This window comes from Atractosteus spatula, chromosome 14 (genome assembly GCF_055471065.1).
Source record: "Atractosteus spatula isolate fAtrSpa1 chromosome 14, fAtrSpa1.hap1, whole genome shotgun sequence".
In the NCBI taxonomy this organism is placed as follows: domain Eukaryota; kingdom Metazoa; phylum Chordata; class Actinopteri; order Semionotiformes; family Lepisosteidae; genus Atractosteus; species Atractosteus spatula.
Window position 1 is genome coordinate 20,241,753 of NC_142719.1, and position 17,840 is coordinate 20,259,592.

The following is a 17,840-nucleotide window of genomic DNA, read 5'->3' on the forward strand; positions in this document are numbered from 1 at the left end:
TATGTGCAAAACACAATGAAATAAATTCACACTAACAGCTCCTGAGCTCTTTCTAAAGCACTACCACCCCCTCCCCACACCTCATCCCTTCTTAATAATGGACATAATAGAGGGTTCTTCATCTGCAGAGAGTAATAGTGATGCAGTGTCTGCCAGTCCAGCTGGCCACACTAAATGAAAAATGTCAAAAGTCCAGCTGGATCCTGAAGTAACATCACTGATGTGCACATTTATACAGTGTCCTGTCAGAAATGTTCCAGATTAAATTGGAGGAAAGTGAGCATTAGGATGGTATCATCACAAAGGCAGAGTGCAGTGCCTTGGCATCAGTATTAAGAGCTGAGGATAGTATGTCTTGGTGTCTGTATTAAGGGCAGGATAAGTTGGAGTGCTCTATTGCCCGTATTAAGATTTGCCTTTTTATCATTATCAAGGGGACAGAGAGGAGTGGCAATTTGTCTGTTCTATTTCTTAGATGCTGGCTGCGAGTTGATAACTATTTCATCTGGAGTTTTATTGGACCAGTCTCCTTTGTCATCATGGTGAGTGTCTCTCTCTCCATACACTGTAGGCACAGCATCTTCATGCCTACTTACTTATTGTAACTAAAAGTGGATGTGAAGGCCAGTACATGTACAGTATGTGTGCCTTACGGGGTGGGAGGTCATCAAACAATGATTCACATGGCTTGGCATTGTCTTCTGTACAGCAGCTTTAAAAAATGAGTTACATATAATGGCACAACAACTATTAACACAACCTAAGCATTTTATGGTTAGAGACTTTTCTGAGTCTTTTGACATTAGCCTTCTACTCTTAGGTTTGACCACCCCCTTCTTGATCTCAAGCTAAGAATGAACTGGGTTAGCTGCAGCCAAAATATCTGATCAAGAGTTGATTACGGAGTGACCTGACCCTAGTCAGAGATAGACACCACTTATTTACATGATGTTATTGTAATTCCAGCACAGTAGAGACCTGGGCCATTGTAAGTTCTGTGCGACCTAACATTCACATTCTGTATGAAATCATTAGCTACCCTGGTTTTTTTGTACTGTAGCAATGCTGTTTCACATTTAATTAAAAAAAATAAATGTTACAAAAGCACTTTACCATCATATTAAACTTTCCCTAGATTTTCTCAACATTGTGAAAGCTTTAGGTGACACTAAACACCTTGTACACCTGTTGTTTCCTAAGATGTAGATCTGAGTCACGCACTGTACTTAATGATTAATAAATAAGGTTTCAGTATGTGAACTTTCTTGTCTGTTTGTGTAAATCCACCTTCTTTCCTTAATGAATCTGGGTAACCTTTGCCCTTTGTCCCCTGCAGCTGAACCTGGTGTTCCTGATGATCACGCTGCACAAGATGATCCGCAACACCTCCGCCCTCAAACCTGACTCCAGTCGTCTGGACAACATCAAGTGAGTCCCATCTTGAATATGTCTCTTGCTATTTTCTAGGTCTGCTTCAATCACCTGACTGCTTCAGTGATCCACAGGGAAAGAAATCCACCGACAATAAACATGCTGTACAGTATGTCTTGTGCCAACGGTTGTGCATCACTAATCTACTTCCCCTCCTTATTTCCTGCCAAAAAGTATTTGAACCGTAATTTGTTTAATACTGTACATGTTTCACATTGTGAGCCCCTACAGCACAAGCAGCAGAGCTGAGGCAGTGGATGGAGAAGAGAAGTAAGAGCACAGGCTCAGAGTTTTCTGCAGAAGTCAGATTTGGTCCAGGTGTCCACAGCTGAACCAGACACCTCTACAGTCCACCCTGTGCCAAATGGAGGTGTTTACCACCTGGGTTTCTCTGAAGCCCCATATACATTATTTGTCTATAACTTTTTTAAACTTTAACTATGGTACTACGCACTTTTCTGCTTATATCTTTGGATGCATAAGGGATGAGAGCAGTTATCTAGGTCATTATTTATGCTGAGGGATTTGATAACCAACTCTTATTGGTTTCCACACTAACCCTTCTCTGCATTTCATATTTTAGCATTCTGATCCCTTTTGTTAGTCTTTTGTATATACAGTACCTCACTGAACCACTGCTAGCAGGTTCTGGCAGTTAAAAGCTCTCTGTTGTTTTCCCCATGCACCTAATTCGTATGCCAAGGGCATCTTGGGAAATGTAGTTTGACAGCAATTTTAGAAACACAAGTCTCTTTTTTATTTTAAAGCAAAGCAGCTTTTATAGAGCCCAGGTTGCTGGATATAAATAAATGGACACAAATAAATAACCTTCACATAATATATGTGTATTATAAAATATACTTATAGGGGCAATACATAGGCATGGATTTAAATGCTGCTGCCTTGCAGGATCTTGGATTCAATTCTGGATTGGAACACTTTCTGTTGGGAGGCTGCATGTTCTTGTCATGTTTATGGAGATTTTCTGTAGGTACTCCTTCTTTTCCTTTTTCTTACCAAAGACTGGGTTAGTTGGTGTCTCTAGGTTGTCCCTGCCTGCCTGTATGTAAGGGCACCAGAGTTCCCACCTCCCCCACTGATTACTCATTCATCTTTCACAAATGGCTATTCTGAGAAAGCAAAAAGCCAGACATCAATGTCTGGGGTGTCTTTTGCATGATGGCCCAGTGATCTGTGATCTATTCAGGGATGCAGACATATCGGTATATTGCACTGCAGGAGAAGGGAGAATAATTTTTCATCCTCTCTGCACATGGTATTTCTAAATCTTTTAAAAGGAATGCTCTTTTTAAGAAAGGAGTGCTCAGAAATAATTTTTTACATCATTTACTGGAGAATTAGAAATAAGTTGTAGCTGCCTTTCTTTTGCAAACCTGACTGTTGTCTTGTCATTTCCAAGCCAGCATAGTATGTTTGTGATTGAGTGAAAGACCACATTGATTGATAAGACATTTCTAGAACAGTAAAATACTGAAAACTGACTCTTCCCCAGCCGAAGCCAAGCTGCAGGGTTCTTTTCTTGGTGCGGAACAAAGGTTGAGGCAAACCTATCTCTCTCCCTGACCTCTGGTGGCTCCTGTGCAGTCTCCTGTCTTCTGAGGCTCAGGTAATTAGACAATTAGAAGCACAGATAGGCCTCTCCAGGCTGGCGAGGGTGGGTGTGTGGCAGGATTCCTCAGAAGAGCTGCCAGGCTGTGCTCAGCCGGAGCGCAGGCACTCTCCATTGTAAATTCTGGCGCCAACGCCTCCACAGCTGGTAGACTGATGCGCGATCGCAGCCAGCGCTGCTGTGCTGTATCTGACAGTAAGAAGAGTGGTACCAGACTCACCACATATCAGAACCCAGTGCGGGAAACTAGGACAATCAAAGCAGCATCTACCAGGCAGTGTGGGAGCCATCCATTTGACTGCAACATATGTTGCCTGTCAGGCTTGGCCTAATTGTTTTCCAGTGCTTTCTCAAGCTTTACTGGTGACATTTTGTACTAAATTGCTACCTTTCCAGAATAAGAACTTGGGCCGCCATAACTCCATACAACGCCATCTCACAGAAACAGGGCAATTTGTAAGTGCAATCATGAACTGAGAAGGAGATGAATGATTGCAAATAATGCTTGACATGCTTAAAAGAGTTCAATTCTCTGAGCCTTAATTATCTTTAACTGACAATGAACTTGCACCAACTCAAATCCATACCAACACTTTAAGAAAATGATTATGGAGAGAATACCTTTATTCAAAGCAACAGCTGGATGAGTTACCGCAGGCCCATGGCTTTAGAGCTCATCTGAGGTTTGAACCCGGTACCTCCAACTTAGACGTCCTTTACCTTAACCTCCTTAACCTCTTGAGCTCCTAGGCTCCAGCATTATTAATGTGTGGGGAATCCCCATGACCAGTGGCATTTGTGATCACAAAAGATGTCATGGTTTGAAGTTTGCTCTTTATTCTCTTCTTTTTCTTGTTAACCATCAGATAAGTATCAGGATCGCCCGCTACAATAAAGAAAGGAAAATGAGCTTGACAATGTTGCACATCTGCTCAGAGTGTGGGATGAAGTCCTGAGCCTGTTTCACTCTACAGAGCATTGAGCATTGGCCAGGAGTTCTGTAGCAGTTGCAGTTAAGAGCCCCCAAGGACAGGACTGCAGTTCAACACTGCCCCCGAGTGGCCACCTGGTGGGCCTGCAGGCACATGGGGGGCTTTCGGTGCCTGTCCTGCTTGGATTCTGTACCAGCTGCCAGGCAGTGGGACCTGTTATATTTATCATAATTCTGACAGTAAATTTTCTGTTTCTCTTCCCACATATGCACACATTCTTAAAGGCATGAACCGCCTTTCGTCATTACCACAAACCACAAGTTCAAAGCAGCAGTCAGTATGCAACCTTAAATAAATGGTCTCCTGGCTTAAGGCCGTCAGTGTCGGTGTCCTAATGGGAAATCAATAGGGGATTTGACTCGGTGCCTGAGCTCGTAAACTGCTGTGAAGATGACTGGGCTATGGCGGGGCTTTGCTGTGTGTATGTTGTCAGATTTACAGCAGGTTGTAAAATTCCCGCTTGGCTGAGACGTTTATTTCTTCTTAATGGGGGACAGGGTGTCCTGGTACCTGTCAGCAGCTCTGAAAGTCCACTAGCTTCACATGGTTAGTCATGGTGAATCATCTACCTTACTCTCGTATTTCTTTCCTTTTTTTTCTCGTGAATCCCTTTCTTTTGCTTCTGTCTGGAAGCTTGTCAGAAGCACACATGGGGGGGGGGGGGGGGGAGTATGGCGTCGCGCAGGTGCAACAGTGAGGTGCTTCCTCCAACCTGGTTGTTTCTCCTAATTTAGCTGGGAAAAAAACACTTAGAATCACAGACAATGATCCCTCAAAGCACAGATGACTAGAAAAGGCAACTGCAATGAAGGGGTGCTACAGTATGGTGTTCGTACTGCCTAGCCGAGTTATAAAACAGCTCTGAACACTGCAAAAGAAAGGTACAGATACGTCTTAGACTCTATTATGACTCCCCAGGGCCAAAACTCCAAATATGTTATACAGTATGAAGAGATTGACTTGTAATGTGATAAAACAGCTTATAGTTCTCTACATAAAGCAAAATGGAATAATAGGAGCATAATAGCAAATAATGAACTTAGCTTAGCACAAACTGAACAAAAAGGAGCTTTGTACAATTTGTAGTTGTCACTGGAACTTCTATTTATAGAGAGAGCAATAAGAAGAACAGAGTTGAAAGGTTCTTTTAAAAACAGAAGTCGGTGCCGTGCCAAATAAGGAGCAGAAAGAGGAAAAACAGCCTCTTCCTTCCCCTGTGTGTCCTGTGCGCTGCTCTCTTTCTTTGTCGTTCTGGAAAATAAAAAGCTGAAATCATTGTGAGGGGCATGGTGAGAGTTGTTTTTCTTGTTGCCTTTATTAACATATCACATGGCTGTGAGCATCAGGCAGCAGTGGTGTCAGCAGATTTTGTTTTTAAAAGTGCCTTTCTGTGATGTTGGGGTAACACCACTCCTCTCCCCTTCCCTGAGCTGGTTCAGAAATCACGGCCAGCTTTTACGAAGCTGTGAATTCTATCCCACTCAGAGCAGCTTCTTAATCCTGACAGCTGCAGTGTGGCTGCCACAGCCCTGGCGTCACGAAAGGAGCCCGAGCCAGCCAGCCAGCCAAGCCAGAGCTCGGTGGGAGTGCGCTGCCACGCATCTTGGTGCGTGCTGGTGAGCAGGTGGCAGGAGGCATGTGGCTTGGCACGCACTCTGCTAGGTTAAGGGGTCCACGCGCATCCACATGGGTAGCAGGAGGAAGGAGGGAGGAGAGGACGCAATTGTGAGTCCCTGTGTGGGCAGAATCTCACTAAGTGTAGGACAGGGTGCCATAGTGGCGATTAGGATTTACAGCAGATTGGAGTATTGTGGAAAGAGGCAGCATGGCCTTTCTTATCAATGTTCCAAATAATATATTCCCAGAATTTATCCTGTCATGTTTTAAACCTAGCACGATGATAATCCTGCTGCCTTACAGTTAAAAGTAATGTGTTCAGTTCTGCCCCTGGGTGCAGATATTTCATTTTGGAGTCTACATGACATCCTCATGCTTGTGTACAGCTCCAACTCTTTCTCCTCCCAAGAGAGGCAGTGTGTGTTTGGGGGATTACAGATGGAAGCTAGCTCACAGAGTGTAATGTATCTGGTGCCATGTTATAGAAGCTTAAAATATTCACCTTGGTCCTGGACTGAAAGGGAGCTGTGTAAAACTGTGTGGATTCCATGAGGTGTTTTTCTTGCTGTTCTCATTGTTTTCAGTCCCCGTTGTAGTTCGGCCCTTGTCAGTGCCAACAGGGGATCAAACCAACTACAAAAGGCTGCAGAAAGGGTAACCAGCGCAGTCAGTGTGGATTTTCAGCAGGGTTCTTCTGTCACTGATTTTAAACAAAAAATGATTCATGTTCTTTTTATATGGGGCTTGGGGTTACATTTCCATGGGATCATATGAGACAGAATTGTAGAAGTTAAACCATAAGAAATACCTTCTCTACAATGCAAGCTTGCACTGTTGACATGCTGATATTAGAACAGAGAAAAGCAATGGAGACTTGTTTCAGTAGCAGCTGGTGGAGGTGAGGTCATTTCTCTCTGCCCTTTGACGGAGGTTTTCTCTAATCCTCCTGCACCTCTCTTTCTCTTCCCCTCTCCTTCTCTCCGTCTTTCCCCTGCCTCTCCTCTCTATCACATTCCTACCCTACCACCACTTTCTAATCCCTTTCTCCTTCCTTCTCCGCCTCTCCAGGTCGTGGGCTCTGGGGGCGATCGCTCTGCTTTTCCTGTTGGGTCTGACCTGGGCGTTTGGTCTTCTGTTCATCAACGAGAACACAGTCATCATGGCCTACCTCTTCACGACCTTCAACGCCTTCCAGGGCATGTTCATCTTCATCTTCCACTGTGCCCTGCAGAAGAAGGTCAGTTGCACCATCTGTTGCAAGACCAAAGACATCTCTTTAAGAGAGGTCACTTTGGTATGGATCAACACCAACAAGGCCAAAGAAGTGTCCTTGTAAGAGAGCTCACTTTAGTGTGTGCCATCACCAAAAAGGCCAAAGAAGTGTCCATGATAGGCTTTAAGGTACCTCTAAAACCCCCTTACATCACATAAATATAATCATATAATTTCTAATGAATATAGACAATAAATAAACACATTTAATTTGTGAAATAAACTCTGAAAACCTGCAGCCTTAGATACAATGAGGCCAACACATGTTAAAGACCTACTCTCCAAGTACAAGTTGTACAAGGGCTGAAAGCAATTTGAAAGGGATAATTAAATAAATTTAAGGGTTGAGGGTAGCAATCTGTTGGAATGAACTTGAGCAGACAGCGAGGGACTCTCACAGTCTGCTTCATTTATGTTTTTTTTTATTAGATCCAGAAAGCACAAGATAGGTTATAAACACCAGGAGAGCACTTGATCCCCTCTGGCTCTTCTGGGCAGTACCTTTTTTTCAAAAGGCTTCACAGAGCCGTCTCTCTCTCTTCATGTCTCCATCTGTTGCTCACTCCAATTCAGTTGGCATGGGCACCTTGGATGCAGAAGTGTGGTGTGGTTAAATGTTCATTGATCAGTTCCATCTGGCTAAATCACATCCTGTGGTGTAGGTGCTGTCCTCTACAAACCATCCTGGGACATCCTGGGTGTGATATCAAGACCTTTCCTTTGGAAGTTGTAAAGTGCTTTTGTATAAAATAATGTTTCCACACTCCAGTTGTGTGTACCAATTCACCACACATACTCTCTCCCCCATACCTGCACCTAACCTTTAATTTGATACCTCTGATTTCCTGCTGCCTTTAAAAGACTCCAAGTGAAATATCTGGTGTACATTGCCTGGGTTATTCGTGAATTTTCATACAGACATGTAAGCAGTGGAGTCCTACTTTTTTCATTCCATTAGTAACTAATCAGTGCCACAATAAAGCTATTTATGGTAGAATTTGAGATGCCGGCTTTTGTTTTTGTCAAGACTCTCAGGGGCTTGTTTCATCCTGAAATCCAAAGCACTCCTATGGATTGACTTTATTAGTTCCAATTCAGGATTTGGATTGGTAGAATTGGATCCCCTTGTATTCCACCATTAAAGACTAAAGATGATCCTCAATCCTTTGACAACAGTGATTTAATCTGGTGGCTCATCTTTGACATATACCCTGTGCTGCAGGTCCACAAGGAGTACAGCAAGTGTCTGCGCCACTCATACTGCTGTAGCCGAACCTCCAATGCAAACTCCCATGGTTCCCTCAAGACCTCAGCCATGAGGACCAACAACCGCTACTACACAGGCAGCCAGGCGCGGCACGGATCAGCACACAGACAGGTAGTGGGCCTGTTAGTCAACAGATGCTTATTTATGTAGAGCACCTTTCTCAAGGATCACCACAAATGCAAATATCAGTTCTCATTCGAGATTTAAAGACGTCAGCTAAAGCCTCTTACTTACAAAGCAATACTATGAGGATCTGCTTTCTTCTCACAAGACCGTATTTGGGTTTCCCTTTTTGAATATTTGAAGGCAGATGCTTAAAACAAAAATGAACTTGCTGCTTCTCCTCCTGTTTTAGCCTGCTTGTTCTTACTTTCAAAATATCTGAGTTCAATTCTGTTCACACATGACGTGGACATGCTCTTTGGGGATACAGTCCTGAATGCACTAGGTATTAGTCAACTAGACAGTACAGGCTAAGAGGGAGGCACAGATTGGAAAATAGTAATCACTTATTCTGCCTCATCATAAACATACAGCTTGATCAATGACAGCTGGGACCGCTGAGATGAAGAAAGAAAGAAAAATGCAGCTGTGATCTGCAAGCAAATATAAACAGGCTCGCTCACACTGAGGGACAAAATGAGAGGAGGAACATAATTTTCAACTTTAAATTAACTGAGCAGGATCTGGAAACAGTTTTGATGCATTTAAAGTCAAATACGTGTGCTCACTGTTCTAAAAAACCAAGTGCTTATTGACATTAGGTTTGGATGCGCTCACAGTTGAATTCCTAACTTGCAATCTATGCCGAATTCATTTCTGGTTCATTTTATAAGAAAATGTGCAGAATTGCTTCTCATTTTCCTGGGAGGCTTAGAATTCATTATCGGGCCCAAATAGTCATCATCTGGGCTTTTCTTTTACTGTGCAGTAGCTGTTTAACTAGTGCAGGTATAACATTTATATGAAGCATACTTTGCAGGATCATGAGCTGGAGTCTTATTGCATTTTAATAAATATTATATTGGTGCCTGCTCAAGGCTTTTTAATTAATATGGAATGTTATGGTGTTTATGGTGGTAGGATTTAGGATGATGATGATGGTAATTATTGTTGTAGGTGGTGGTGTGATTAGTATTAGTACAGTATTAATAATAATATTATTTTGTTGTACAGTGTATTGAGATGTTATACTATGAAAGGTGCTATATTCAAAGGTTATTATTTTAAAAAGCAATCATTATTAGCACTCAGGAAGGCAAAATCACAAATGTTAACATGGCACTCTTAACCTGGGGTGTGGGGGCAATTTATAATTTAAGCAAAAAATGCTCAACCAATATACTGTACTTCTGTACAACTGTGACTTCATCATGAGAGATGAAGCAAGACATGCACATCACTACACCATTATATATACTCCTTGATCAGTATGTGGTTTCATCAACATCCTTCACACACATTCTAAGCAGGTGTAATTAACTGCCGCATATCACAGCAATCAAGACTTAAATTCAAATAAAGTTACGAACATCTGACTCCCATCACCCATCAACATTGTGTTAAAATTCTACTCATTTGGCTTCTGTTCTTTCGGGTGTGCAGGACTTTCTTTTGCTGGTGTTACTATTGTTCTACTATAAAATCTACTCAAAACTTCGAATTTGCCATGATGCAATTTCAAATAAATTTATGTTTTTTTGTGGATTGAATTGTTTAATTAGTTTTTAGTTTTGGAAAAAAAACTACTGAATTCTTTACTGTTATTGTGTCTTGAATTGAGGAACCTATAGAAGGTCAAGAGAACCTTCAATTTTAATACATATTTGGTAGGCATATGACTCATTGTTATGTTATGTTATGGTAAATACCATAACAAATCCTGAGAGTTTACTTCAGCTGTGGTAGTATTTTAGCACTCTTGTCCTGGTTTTGCCATGGCTGTGCTGTGGTTTCCTATTATGTCAACAAGCCTTCAGTAGCGGCATTTTAGTCCACTGCACCTAGGAACACTGGAGCACTTATCATGGTCCAGTAGTCATGACACTCCCATGGTGCAGTGCAGTACAATGAAAGCATATTCAAACAACAGCAAAACTGTGGTCAACCTATTTGCAAAAGAACTGTGATAGATTTTCCAAGTCAAGCTTTCATATGGGAGTTACAGCAAAATAAAATAGCAAATTGCACTTTTCTAGTCACAGTACTATGTCAAAGGGAAACACTTAAGATTAAATGACCAGATTCCCACAGTGGACCAAGCGTGAACATGCCGTTAGCAGTAACACCTGTCTCAGTCACGTCAGGGTGTATTTGTGTGTTGTGGAGGAAGGGGGATCTAATTCATAAAACTTCATTTCTTTGATATTAACTTTTGGCTCTAATATTCAAATTACTGCATTTCTTAACAGCAACAGCACAGCCTTTTAAACAGCTGTGCTTCCTATGCTGGATTTCCAGACTAAGACTACAAGCTGTGCTCAATCTTCAACAGCACATCTGATTGTAGCCCAGGGCACGCATGTGTCACCCCTTAACTGTCTTTACAGTAGGTGAGGGAAATCGGATACAGTTGTGTTGTTGCTGAGCCATCTCTGTGAATTCATAAAATGGCCCATAACTCACTTCCCTTCTCCTGGCCCCTTCTCTCTTCCCCTCCATGTCTTTCAGAGCCGGATTCGCAGGATGTGGAATGACACGGTGCGCAAACAGACGGAGTCGTCTTTCATGGCCGGGGACATCAACAGCACGCCCTCCCTCAACCGAGGTAACTCTGAGCTAAGGCTCAGCCCCATGTTCCCGTCCGTCAAGAACACAAGTTGGAACGCCAATGCGTTAAAGGTTGGGTTTCACGGCTTGGGTTGCTGGTACGCGGTACACATCATCTCCTGCTGCTATAGCTGTTTCTGTAACCTGCCTGTACTTTGTCCAACCATTATTCACATCCTGACAGGTTGCTTAGCAGAAAGATCCTCCTCATTCTCTTTTTTAAGATATTTGATTCTGTTTCGTCCAATGATGGGGCTGTCTGTCATTCTTACGACTGCTTCTGTGGCACCAACGATTGGAGAATAGTGTTCCTCCAGCAGCTGAGAGTAACAACAGACAGCAGCCCTCAGGCCACGCAGTCCTGAGCAGACTAAATGATGATACAGTATATGGTACAAGTGAGTGTGGTGAACAATGTACAGTAGGGTCTTGATATCGGCAACATTTACATTCACAGTTTTGAAATGTGGTCTGGATGAGAGGGTTTTGGATGGAAGGAACTAAAGGTCGTTCAGCACAACTTTAAAATTACAGTACCTGCCCTACAGACTAGGATGGTGAGACAAATATATTAGTGAGTGAGCCTCTCCCTTCCCGATGTTCAAGTGCCCACTACCCAGCATTCCCATCTCATCGTGTTCTTGTTTTCATACTCGAACAAAATTCTGTATCGGTAATGTGGGGAATGACAGGCTGGAGGCGACTTTACAGTCTCACTGAGAGTTTATTGCCCTTTTCATTACAGTGAGGAATGCAAATCACAGGGGCAGAGAGAGAACATACAGGATGGACACAGGGGAGGGTTTCATGCTGTTTATTTTAGTAAACTACTAAAAGTTTGTGATTACCGTTGTTTCTTTTAGTTGATCAATGTTATTTTCATAACAAAGCCAATGCATTAATACTTTAATTGTCATATAAGGGAGGGTTACTTATGTCTTTTATGTCTATGCATACTATATTTTGTTGTATTTTATTCATCAGTATATTAAATACAAAAGTGGCTATTTGTGATGGTTCTCTGCGTGGAACCCACACAAATGTTGAGACCCTACTGTACTGTCTACAACATATAAGAGTTCAGATCCAGCAACCGTTTCATACAGCAATTCAAATTTACATGAGTCGGATTTCACTCTTGAGCTGTGTGAAGATTTGCTATTAATTAATTTAAAATTTTATACTTTGATGGTTGAAGGTTCCTATCTGATTCTGTGCACTGCTGAGTTCACATGCATACATTTTTAACATAATTAATATACTGTAGTCTATAATAAAATGAATAAAAATCTTGGATTATATAGAGTCTGCAGGAATAAAAATAAAAAACTCATGGATCAAAAAGCTAAAGTTATTTAAGGAACTGCTACATGACCTTAAGTAGTTTCCACTTACATTATGTATCCCATCATTCCAATTTTTAAATTAACTTATGGTGGTCTTATGTAAAGTCTAATTGGCATAAGTCAAGCGTGACTTAGCAGGGGAAGAGCCTGTACCATTTAAAAATGTGTCATAATGATAAGAAGGTCCTATGTTCTTTAAGCAAGAGTAGGAGAACATGGTTTATAATTACTGGTTAATTTTTAGTTGTCAGAAGAACGTTCACCTCTTAAATTGGACTTGGGTTAGATAATAAATGGTTCAGTATGAAAGAACATGTTGGATTACTTCCCTTTGGAAGTGTCTGATGTGCATCTCTGGTTTGCTCTGCTTTTTAAATCAGGTGGGAAACTTTCTTTACCGTTTTAGCTAGTGTTTGTATTGGAGAAGCAAATCAGTGTTTTCAGAGGTCCACAGGCACAGTGTTCACTCTTATATTCAGCATATAGAAACTATGTGGGTGCAAAACCAAAAACAGGAAGGCACTTCTTTACCCAATGCATTGAGGGAATGGATAACAAACTACCCAGCCAAGAAATTGAAGTTTCCTTTCAGGAAATGGGTGGAGGAGATCCTTGGATCAGTTAGCCACTACAAATGAGTTAGATAGGTCAAATGGACTCCTCTCATTTGCAAAGAGAGGAGTCCATTTGACCATTTATGTTATTATATGCTTATCCCCCTTTTTCCTATAAAGAAGCCTAAGCTGACTTCTTGGAGTGCAACTGCCCATTTAAATGAATATGAAACCTCAATTAGCTTGCAGCTTGTCTAGAAAAAAAAAACCCACAGAGGATAGAGGTTGAACTACACATCAGCAATTACTGCAGGGTCACATACAACAGAACCTCAGTTTGATGGCTTACCCAGTTGAATCCCAGTTCAAGGATTTTCCTGTAATTTTCTCAGCGACATAAAGTAGCATGGCCATGAATGAGATGAGGCTTGAACTGGGAATCCACTGGTAAAACTGTCTGTGTATAGAGTTAAATTAAACTATGCTGTCTCTTTTAAATCAAGCTCCTGCAGCTTCGACACCCGATTCCTGCCAGTCATTAGAATTCTGATGGAAAATTTTGCGGGCAAGATAACCATTCTGTTTTTGAGTGGCATAAATTAATCCATTTTTAAATTAATTGATTACCTGACTCAATGAGCACGACGTTAATTTATTTTATTTAAGGGGGAGATTAAAGCTCATTTAGAGCCAATAACTGTGGGCCCATCTCTGCCATTACAGCTGATTATGAGATAATTCGGCGAAGAAGGTTTAATAACAGAGCCATTGAGAAAATCTGCTGTGCTTTCGAAAGAGAGAGATGCGGAATTAATTAAAAAGGGAGTTTAAAGAAAACACTCATAATGAAGCTTTGTCAAAAATTAGATGTGGCGTCCGTGTCACATGACACAAGAATTAAGACAATGTACTTTAAAAGCTGTTTGACTTTTTATCTTTTCAGAGAGCCTTTAAATGATTGAAATCATTTAAAACAGCTTGCAGAACAGAACAATCTGGATGTCAATCAAACTTATCTCTCCAGCTGCTTGTACTATTGTCTGTCTTTTAAAAATAATTTTAGAAGATGGGTGCATGATTCTATCGTCTTCTGTGTCTTAAATACTGTGATTTTCTGTTATAGAGATTCAATAAAAAAAATTCCCAGAGTTGAGTGGATTAGGAGATTAGTTAGTGAAGATTTAACTCGATGGTGCTGCTTAAAGCATCTATACTCATTTAAAATGTATCTTAGTCTTTGATCGAGCATTTTCTCTGCACTTTACATTGATTTATCTTATGTTTTTAATAATAATAGTAAATCTATAATAATGAATTTATAATAGTAAATTGTAGGATTATCCTGTTGCAATAAAACAGTGAAAGTATAGGGCAAACAAACAAAAATGCTGTACAATGAAGAAATGACCACACCAATAGCTTGTACTTACAGATGTAAACTTTCTGAAAAGTTATTTTCCCATTTATCCATTTGTAATGTTGTCCTCTGTTACTGCTCCACTTCAGATTTCCATCTTCCATTCTAAAATCCCACCAAACCCTGCTTCTTTAAGCATAAGAAAATTTTTCAAAGAACAGGCTAGATTAAGCACTTTGAGACTGCCCTTTCTGTCAGTCAAGCTCAGTCTTGGAACTTTGTAGTGTGTGAGCTCAAGAAATCTAAACTGAAGTCTACCCCCTTCCTCGAGTGAAAATCCTTTATACCATTAATCAAGTCTCCTCTTAAATGTAGCTTAGTTTTGTTCTTGCCTTCTCATTGTTCCTGCTGTGGGAAAAGGGCAATTGTTGAAGTCTAACTATAGCATTGTTAGCAAAAAACATTTCACCTAAGCCCACTGAGAGAAGGTGGAGTTGGCACATCATAATAGCATCACACAGAAGCCCATGAAGGGAGATATTGTTCATTATTGCTCATACTTACTGAATTTGGTAGCAATGACAATATGAATTACAGACCTTAATCAAAATGAAATAATCAATGCAATGTACAGGGGGAAAATCAATCACAAAATACATGGAACGTTGTAACATGGTTGCCTCTGCTGCTAATTTGTAACCCTTTAGAACATCACTTCCTGAAAAGATTTAAATACCACAGAAAGACCATCGTTAGCTTGTATTTGTCAATCTGCATTCATTCTCCATCTGTGAAGCTCCCCCTTCTCTCTCTATGGGAGTCCTGACTTCCTTGTTCTCCGCTCGAGGGGTCAACCCTAAGCTAAGAGCGTTCAGTCAAAGCCTCTTATGTTGACCTTCTCTAGTTTCTTTCCTACAAATATCTTCTTTTTGGCTGTTGCCATTCACTGTAAAATGTAAAAGTTCGTAAACAGGGCAGCAGGGTGCAACAGTGGTTGGCATTCCTGGGTTCAATATCAGACCTGGGGTGCTATCTGAGTGGTGTTTATATGTGATCCCCATGTTCACGTGGGTTTCCTCCAGGTGCTCCAGTTTCATCTCACAGTATAAACACATACTAATAGTGTAGGTTAATTGGCTTTTTGGAAAATTGTTTGTTCTGTATGTCAGCCCTGCAATGGATTGGTGTCCCATTCAGGGTATATCCAGCCTTGTGCCTGTTGCTTGAAAAGGCTCTGCGTCTGCTACAACCCAGACTTAGAAAAAGCTGCTAGAAAATGGATGGATGCAGTTCAAACACAGAATAGCTGGTAAGATGATTCCAGTTCAGATCAAATGTGTTCTAGAACAGAGTTCCTTAGTGATAACTCCCTTTGTTTCACCTCTTAATCCACCTTTCAGAAGCTCAGAAGCACTGAGTTAGTGCAGCACATAACAGTTCCCAGCATAAATAACAAAGAGAGAGAGCTTAAGAAAGCCCAGGACTTGAAACAAAGAAGACATGGAAAACAAATACCATAAAAGCAGCTCAGGGATAAGTTAAGTCCTCTGAATTCCCTTTATTCGAACAGCAGCAGTCTGGGGAAGGTGAAATTCTGACTTCAGTTGCTGATGCTCCTTCTTATGTCGTGTTCAAAGAAGCAGGCAATGCTTCTTTGACTGCTCTCTGGCCCCTGCCGATCCTGCAGCATGTTCCCATGAGCCTGCATCCTTCGCCAAACAGCAGCAGGCTTCAGTCAGTGCCCCAGGGGCACTGAGATGCTAGCATCTGCCAGCTTGTCCTCAGGCTGTCTTAACTACCCAAGTCTCTCATTAACAAGGAGGATTTCCACCCCCGTGCTGTTGTTTAAAAGCTTGCAGAAGATGCAATTGACTGGCTCCTTAGATACCTCTGCCCAGCTGTTCTTATTTCCACTTATCTAAGAGCTGAGCTACTGCAGAAAGAGATTTAAATACCTACCTCTTAAAGCACTGGCCTGCTCTGACCCTTGAATACTTTTTTGCAAAATATATTTTCTCATTTTGGCATACTGTATAGTACATGTGTCAGCTGTTTTTCTTGCGAAGATAATAAGTTGAGGACACAAAAGAACATTTTATACTTTTTCTTTCTGTTGTTTGTTTCCCTTTGTTATGCTTAACTTCTGACTTATGATAGAAATATATCTGGCTTACGATAGTATTGGCTTTCTGCAGGTCTGGGTGTACTTTGGTTTTGAATGTCTTCCTGACTTCTCTAGTGAAAAGAAAGCATCACATTGAAAATCTTTCCAGAATTGTTATCACTGCACCATGCAATACAATAGTTCTTTCTTTTGTCTTTAGGAGAAGTCACACAACCTGCTTACCTGAAATTCCTAGACACATTTATAAGTAAAAATTCACATAAACTGTTGATACTCATATCGCAATTTCCACTATTTATTCTATTATTATAACAACTTTGACTGTTGTTAATGGAGGGGGGGGGGGGGGGGGGGGTGTGGAAGCCAAGCTTGTCAGTTAGCTGTCTTGAATTCATATGGATCCGATCTGTAAAAATGTGTTCACCACAACTCCAGGTAAACGATAGATCAGCAGACAATATGATTCGTTGCAGTATCTAATCCATCACATTTACACTCCCAATCAGATTATTTTGACTCATTGTCAGGAGTTCCTCATCATTAACACCATTTGTTGCTCTCTGCACATCTGTGAAAAGAAGGCTGCTCTTTGCATTGCAAAGTACAGGTCAGTAGTTCATTCAAATTCTAATAATAATTCTAATAAAGATACAAATATAAAGGGATTTTATACTTAATACTCTGGTGTTAATTCATCCCACTGTGGAACCCTGCCCAGTTAATAGAAACGAACTAGGTAGCTGCTGCAAGGGTGAAGTTGGGGTAGAGGGAGGGTTTTAAAAAGATGCACACAGAGCTGTGGGAAGCTGGCAAGTACTTGTATGTAGGAGAGTGGAAGTGTGGGATTATCCTCCCAATAATCTGAAAAATAACATCATGTCTACTGGGCTTAATGTCAACATAAAACCAAATAACAAAAAATGTGTATAGAAGATCACAAATACAGTAACTGCCTTTCTGAATACAGAAGGAAAAACATAGAATAATGCAACAAATCTAAGACATTTGCAAAGAAATGTATGTATGTCTCCCTAAAGAGCCACAACTGATCTCCATTGTGACTCTTGGTGCTTTTTCAGAGTGGGAAGGGAACTGTTTCAAGTCAAATATAAGGTGCTGGTTTCTTCAGTCACTCACCTCAACATATACACACCTTCATTTCCTCATGGTATTCACAAGGTAAGATATGCTATTGTAAATGTTAAGGTTAATGTTAAGGTAGAAGAGCAGCAAAAATTCACAGAAATATGAATTAGGAGCAACTAAGAAAACTCACACAGCAGGCCATTAAACATGCCAAGAATGAAATAATGGGGAACAAACCATCTGACGGAAGATTCCACGTTACAGTGGTGTTAAATTAATTAAATGAAGTGTTTTGTGAAAATAAACTATTTATTAGGCTTCTGCAAATGATACAGTATAATAGTGTACAGTACAGGTATCTAATACCTTAGTGTTCTAACCCTACAGAAAAGAT

At 40.9% G+C, this 17,840-nt stretch overlaps 1 protein-coding gene across 2 annotated transcripts in view; it reads left to right on the plus strand.

Annotated features, from left to right (window-relative positions):
* Positions 1–17,840, plus strand: part of LOC148820883 (adhesion G protein-coupled receptor L1-like) — a 200,631-nt gene that overhangs the window by 164,272 nt on the left and 18,519 nt on the right. For both annotated transcript variants that reach the window (XM_088932204.1, XM_088932205.1), the window contains 5 exons: positions 476–542; positions 1,337–1,428; positions 6,739–6,907; positions 8,165–8,320; positions 10,880–10,976. In XM_088932204.1, the coding sequence (XP_088788330.1) occupies positions 476–542; positions 1,337–1,428; positions 6,739–6,907; positions 8,165–8,320; positions 10,880–10,976 (581 nt within the window). The remainder of the gene's footprint in view (positions 1–475; positions 543–1,336; positions 1,429–6,738; positions 6,908–8,164; positions 8,321–10,879; positions 10,977–17,840) is intronic.